Source organism: Humulus lupulus, chromosome 2, assembly GCF_963169125.1.
Source record: "Humulus lupulus chromosome 2, drHumLupu1.1, whole genome shotgun sequence".
Lineage (NCBI taxonomy): Eukaryota > Viridiplantae > Streptophyta > Magnoliopsida > Rosales > Cannabaceae > Humulus > Humulus lupulus.
The window spans coordinates 30118305-30125794 of NC_084794.1; the positions used below are offsets into that span (position 1 = coordinate 30118305).

At 33.8% G+C, this 7490-nt stretch overlaps 1 protein-coding gene across 1 annotated transcript; it reads left to right on the forward strand.

The window, feature by feature from the left end:
* The first annotated feature begins 1503 nt into the window (after positions 1-1503).
* On the forward strand, positions 1504-3237 carry LOC133814095 (uncharacterized). The gene has a single exon (XM_062247099.1). It carries the CDS (start codon positions 1504-1506, stop codon positions 3235-3237), a length of 1734 nt encoding a protein of 577 aa, XP_062103083.1.
* Positions 3238-7490: the final 4253 nt, after the last annotated feature.

Sequence of the window (7490 nt, forward strand, 5' to 3'; positions counted from 1 at the left end):
GTGCAACATTCTCGTACTAAACATATTGATATTCGTCATCATTTCATAAGAGAATTAGTTGAAAATAAAGTTCTTGTCTTGGAATATATTGAAACACATAAACAAATTGCAGATATTTTCACTAAAGCTCTTGATTCGGTTCGCTTTGATTTCCTCCGAAAATCTTTGGGGGTTTGTTCTCTTTAAATTCTCTCGTTATGTTGTCCGCTTGATCTAATGTGTGTTATTTTTTGTTAAGAAAATTGTCAATCAATTTGAAAATTTTGTTGTGTGTCAAGCTAGATAATCTGTCTTGTGTTTATGAATCTTTGGTTGTATATTCTTGAGAGAAATTTAATCTATTCCTCCTAGGCATATTCGAGTAGATTAATCAATGTTTAATGTTTGAGCTTCCTTTTGTGTAGCATTGTTTCAAGCTCCTGTGAAAGAATAGAGCTACCTACATCAGTGTGTGAAAGCCGTCTTTTGAGTAAGTTGGAACTTTGTAATTCGGAGTTATGAAGAGGATACGCTACCATAGAAAAGGGCTACCACTGGTGTAGTGTGACAGCGTCTTCATGGGTTACAATTATTTTAATTTCGAAAAAGACTTATTTGTCATTGGGCAATGTTCCCTTGCATACACTGTCACACACTTATGCTTGAAACAATGCAATAAAAATTGTACACAGTTTATAAAAAAATGTGTGTAAGACTCATACATGTTGATTGATTCACTTAAGAATATGTGCTTGTGACTGAATTGTGCTTTATTTCTCTCGAATATTCTTTCTAATTTTTCATTTTCACAAGTGTTCTTATCTCTGATTTACACTATCTCTTATTTTCATTTGCTTGATTTTATTCTTATCAAGATGACTCTCTTTGATCAAAGCAGATTTTTTTTTGGGTTGAGTTTTTATTTTTGTACATATATATAAAATAAAATAAAAATAAATAATAATAAAAAAATGATAATCAAGGAAATTCATGAGAACCGAATCATTGTGGTGATTATGAGAAATTATGCATTTAATTGTGTGATTTAATATATTCTTTGTCTCCAAGGAATCTATTTTTGTCTTCTTTCTCATTTTGGAATATCATGATGTGTATCTTTATTATCTAGTATTTTGTTTAGGATTTTTTAAAAAAAAAAAAGAAAAAGGTCAATAAGGAGATCGTGTGGGGTATTTATTTCTGGTTATTTTTTTTTGGTTTGGGTGTTTATATATATTACATCTTTATAAACAGATTTTTTTAATAAAAAAAAGGGGGAAAGTTGTATGTGAATCGTGTGTCTTCAAGATTGTTTCCTTTTCTTGGTTAATTAAAACAATTTTTTTAATAAAAAAAGGAAACCTCTTTTTGCCGTGGGTATTCATTTTGGGTAAGTAAGTTATTTAAAAAGGCTTGTCATTACCCTATTTCCTCTCACCCACGACTTCACTCAGTTATTTCTTCTCCTTCTCATTTTTTTTTCTCTCATTCTCTTGTAAGTGCTTTCTGTTTTTCAGAGAAAAAATGGTGAGAACTCGTGGTGCCTCCTCCAAGAAGATCCCTGTTTCTCAATCTCGAAAGGTGCCATCTCCTTCGCCTCCTCCGTCTGTGTCAACGGCGCCTCTTTCTGTTCCAACAACTCCCACATCTGTTGGAAAGTCCTGCAAATCCAAGGCTCGCAAGAAGGTGTTTTCGCTCTCTCATGAACATCCTATGGTGTTTCCAGATATCTCTGCTGACATTGTTGCACCACCATCTGAAGTGGTGGTGCCCTCTCGAGCCAAGGACCTTTCTCCTCTTCCGTTTGATTCGTCTTTGGAGGCTAGGGAAAAATCGAAATCTGTTTCCTCCTCTTCCAAAGCTGCTGCTGCTGGGTTGCTCAAATTGCCCTTGAAGCCGAGTCAGTCCAAGAAAAATTCTGTGACTCCCAAAAGGAAATTGGGGTTGGACGCGTCTCTTTCTCCCTTGTCTGCTGCCAAGAAAAAATTGAAGGCTCATCCCCCATCACTGTCCTCCTCCGAATCTGATCCTGAGGAAGATAAGTCCAAATCTGAAGCAACTCATGATACCACATTGTCTGATGAAACGGTTCCTGACATTGCCGAATCAGAGGCTGAGTCTGATGAGCCAGAAAAAGAAGACACTATCCCCTCTGAACAAGAAGCCGAATCTGACTCAGACCACATTGCATCTCCTTTGCCATCCAAAGCTAAAGGGAAGAAACCTATTTTTGGTTCTACACCTTCACCAAAACATTCAGGTGTAAATTTCAAACCTTATTCTTCCATTTTTTGCTATAATGATAATGCACGTGATATGGTTCTATATGCTCAACGAAAATTTATCATTGAAAGAAATTATGTCTTGAGTGATCATCGTCCTTTTGGTGTGCTAACAATGCTTCAAGATCGACAATGGACAGGTTCTTTGGTTAAATTTTCTGGTTTTGTGGATAGAATAGTCAAGGAATTCTATGCCAATCTTACTAATGAAATTATTGAACCTTCATCTCCTCTGTATAATAAAGTGTTTGTTAGGGGCCATTGGTTCTCTTTTTCTCCTCAAGACATTGCTCTTGCTTTGCATCTTCCCCTTGATGTCGAGGATGATGTTGATGGTGCTTCTCTTGACAAGGACATGGTTATCACTGAGTGGGTTGGTCAAAAAATGGTATGGCCATCTAATACAGTCATCTCAGTCTCCAATCTCACCTACACTTATGCTGTTCTTCATAAGTTTGCCACAACAAATTGGAAGCCCACTTCTCACACCGCCACTATTTCTTTTGATATGGCCTCTTTTTTGTACAAAGTGGGGACCGGTCTTGGTATAAATTTGGCTTCGGTTATTCATGATCAAATCATTGGGTTTCGCAAAGGTAACAGGAAAAACTTGAATCTTCCTTTCCCTCATGTTATTTATAAAGTGTTGAGTATGCAGAAAAAAGATCTCCAACGAGATCAAGAAGACTTGGTGGCACCCACTACTGCCGCTTCCTACAAGGCTTCTGCCCCTCCTACTGAAGCCACTGCTGCTCCTTCCTCCAAGAAAGTCAAGCCCCAATCTCTGAAGATCGCCTCGGATGACATCCCTCATGCCTCCTCCTCTGTTGCCACAGATTCCGGACTTGTTGCAACAGAAATAGCTGTTGTTCGAGCCTCTGTTGATTCTTTGACTGCTCGAGTGATGTCAATTGAAGGACTGCAACGTTCTGTGTTGGAGGCTGTTCAATCTCTGTCCAAAGCTCCAATTGTTTAGTTTTATTTTCGTTTTTGTCCATTAAACATTGCTACTCTTGTTTTAGTTTTATGGTTCTTTGGCTACTTTGAAAGACACAAAGGGGGAGAGTAGATTTCCAAAACCTGTTTGATTGTTTGTTTGTTTAACTCTGGACCTTCTTATTTTGAGGGGGAGTTAAGTCTAGTTTATTTACATGTTTGTTATAAGTTCATGCATGTTTGCAGGGGGAGTTCTTTCTCTTTACTTATCACTAACATTTGTGTTGCAGGTTTTCTGAATTAATTTTGTCTATCAAATTGCCAAAGGGAGAGATTGTAAAATCTTTTATTGGCATTTTTGATAATAAAAACAAAATTAATTAAAAGGGTATTTTTGAAATTAGTAGTTTCCTCTTTTGTAATATTTTGTGGTGAATTTCGAAAATGGGTAGTTTCTTGTTTTGGTGAAATATGTCTTTCTATATTCAGATTTTTATTTATGTGTTAATAAAATAAATATATATATATTTTCCTATAAAAGAATATCTTTTTCTTGAATTGGAAATTATTAGTATTTATTTTATTTATCTGATTTGGTTGCCCAGAAATCGTGTACAGCTTGCAATCATAAATGATATATTGTTTCCTTATTTATTTAAGGAAACTGGGTTGAAAAACTGTCCAGGTTCAATGAATATGTTTGAACGGATTGCCAGTCTGTTTGAACAGATTCTGACTTTCCTGTTTTGGAAGATTTTCCATTTATTGGCTGTTTGATTTCTGATTTGTTTTCCACGACCTAAAGGGATTCTAAAATGTATATAATCATCCTTAGGACGTTGGTTTTTTATCATCTCTCTTGGTGTATTGTTTTCCAAATATTTTTCAAGTTTAGAGAGACTTTTTATTATGTGAAGAACTTGAGTCCAGCAAGTTCTTAGTGGTTTATTACAGTGTACTTCTGTATTGTTTTGTTTGTGTTAATTGTGCAGGTTGAACACACTTGGACATTGGTCATCAAGCTTCGGGAGAAGTCTTGTTCGTGAGTCACTTTTCGGGAGGAAAAGTGCAAGTGTTATGATTTGAAGGGAGTTCAAGATCTTAGCACTTCAGAAATTTGATTAGGAGTATAGATTACAACAGTTGCGACAAATTCAAGAGGGAGTCTTTATTTGTATAAGTCAATTTGGTTTTGTAATCATTTAGATATTCTTCTAATAAATTTCATTCTCTGGGTGTGACCTCGTGGACTAGTAGCAATCTGCAAAGATTGCTGATACCATGTAAAAATTCGTGTGTTCTTTTCTTTATGTTCGTTTTTATCTTCTGGTCACAAACTGTTTAAACATATCTGGTTTCTGTTCAAACAGTCTTTGTTTCTGTTTAAACATTTCTGTAACAGTTCAACAATTAATTATTTAATTTAAATAATTAAGTTGGTAATCATAAAAAACGGAATTACAATTATAATACTAGATACCTATATATTAATATATTGATAGAAATTTATTTTAGTAATATATAAACACATTAAGTCATTTACCTCCTCATTAAAAAAAAAGAAAAGAATGAAAGTCGAATTTACCTCCTCATCAATCAAATTTCGACGAGTTTGAAGGGTAGTCGAATTTTGAGGGGCAGTCGAATTTTGATGATCTTGAGTGTTACTCTCCTAGCCAATGGAAAGCAGTTACTGTAAATAGATAAGTAATGATATATATATATCAATGCAGAATCAATTCATTGACAACACTACTACAAAAAAAGTTTTTCTCTACGATTTTTGGGAGTATTGTAAAGCGTAATGTATTCGACTGCTGAGAAAAGTGCTACGAAAACTGTGGAGAAAAGCCACATCTTTCTCTGTGGTTTTGTTAAATAATCCGCAGAGAAAGAACACCTTTCTCTGCGATTTTTTCAACACAACTGCAGAAAAAGCTTTTCCTTCTCCGTGGCTTTTTTAATACAACCGGAGATAAATTTTATTTTATTTTAAATAAAATTAATTACTAATTATATATATATTCAATAATTCAATTCTGATTATATATAAAAAAAATTTCAATAATTCAATTCCGATTATATACAATTTTTTTCAATTATTCAATTCTGATTATATATATTCAATATTATATAATAATAACCTAATTTAATAAATTATTGTCTAATTAAAAAATTCATTATGTAACTAATAAAAAAATTTATGTAAAAAATAATATTATAATATAAAAATGAAGTAAAATACAATACATTTTGATGATATAACATAATTAATATTAGCATTATTAAAATACCAAATAAATTAGGTAAATAATATAAAAAATACCCAAAATCCGAAATATTAAAATAATCAAGTTTTAGTGATCAATACCTATTTTGAACAATAAAAATGTCTTCTAATCTTCAACAAACATTCAAAAACGTTATAAAAAAAGCTTGAAAACCACCATATATACATAAATTAAAATCTCATTAAACCCACTCAATATATATTTATTTTTTCCCTAAAACTTCAAAATAAATCAATATTATGTAAATTTACATGATTTAAAGCGTTAATATGCAAGAAAATGACAAAAAAATAATAATGAAAAATAGTGAAAATGGACCTTACCGTGGCTGGGGACGAAGGTTGCGTCGTTCCTTTCTTCGCCTCTGTGAAATGAAAAATGAAGAGAGAAATGAGGCTCGGGTTCGTCTTGTGGGGTAATTGGGACTTTTCTCTGCGGTTTTATAGAAAAAACCGTCGAGAAAAGTAGACTACTTTCCTTCGCGGCTATATAGAAAAAACCGTAGAGAAAAGTAGTCAACTTTTCTCCACAGTTTTTTCTTAAAATCGCAGAGAAAAACTCCGCCTCCCCAATCTTCGAACTTTAGAATGCGTTATTTTTTAAAAACCGCAATAAAATGGTATTTCAGACTCATAGGAACCTTTTCTCTGCGCTATTTATTTAAAGTTGACAAAAAAGTGCAGAGAAAGCCTATATTTGTAGTAGTGCAAGCTCACCTCTGGAGCTGAGTTTTGAGGGGAATGGTCGGTTTGGGAGCTCGACACCATTGCAACAAAAGGAGCAATAATAGGTAGAGCAATTGTCATCTATGCAGGGGTGGTTGGTTAAGGGGCGTTAGTGGTTGTAGGCGGGGCATGTGGGTGGGGTGGGGTGGGGTGGAAGGTGGTGGTGGTGCTTCACCATCAGTGGAGGAGCTTTGTTGGGAAGCCATGGCCGGGCAGGTGGGTGGGGTGGGGTGGGGTGGAAGGTGGTGGTGGTGCTTGGCTAGTAGTGGAGGAGCTTTGTCGAGAATCCATGGCCGGGGCAGGTGGGTGGGGTGGGGTAAGGGCAGACATATTGAGGAAAATCATGGTGATGGCACGTGTATCAAAATATTTTCATTATATGGCATGTGTATCAAAATATTTTCAGTAATATGTAATGGTTATTTGATTATAAGTGAGACCTTTTTCTTTTCATCATATTTTTGGTATTTGATTATAGGTGAACCATTTTTCTTTTGCTCACATTTTTGGTATGTATTGCAATAAACAACTATCATTTATGTAGTACATAAGTGTAAGGATGATTCAGCGAGGTCTTTTGAGCCAGATGCTTTCTGTGGCGAACGTGGTAACGGTGTCCCTTAATTCTATGTAGATTTATATGTATATGTAGACGTGTGTATATATATATATATATTATTGGTTTTTATGTTAGAAAAGTCACTAAATAAATACTTAATATACATGTATAGTATTATTGAAGTGACTGAAATGGTGAGTAGTTATTACATAACAATTGTTATAGCCATGAAGCTTATTTTTGAAATAATAATAATAACAATAGTTTATTAGCGTGATTGCTCGCCTCCTTGAAGTTTTTGTGAATTAGTAAAATGGTCTTTGAATGATTAGGTATCAATAGAGTTTTTAATTTAATTTAATTTGCAATTTGCTCTAATTATAATCTTTTGGAAATTATAATATTCTTTTAGTAAAGTATTGCAAATTGATGGCACGTTCAAGGACTGTATTTTAAATATGCGATAAATTTAAGAGATAGAAAAAAAAAATTTTCTAACCAAACAAAATATAAATTCAGGAGCTTAAATGCTACGAAAATGATTTGAGGACTATTTTGCTAAGCTCGATAAATATAAAAAAATACTTGCATTTTTTGTTTTTGTTTTGGTGGCATCATTATGTAGAAAATATATTACCAATACCAAGTAGAGGTTGATGAGGGATTATGAAGAAAATATATTACCAAATAAAGTTGTAACAATTTTTTCATTCTTCTA

Coding starts and splice junctions, on each gene's coding strand:
- LOC133814095 (XM_062247099.1), top strand. CDS start 1,504: ATGGTGAGAACTCGTGGTGCCTCCTCCAAGAAGATCCCTGTTTCTCAA.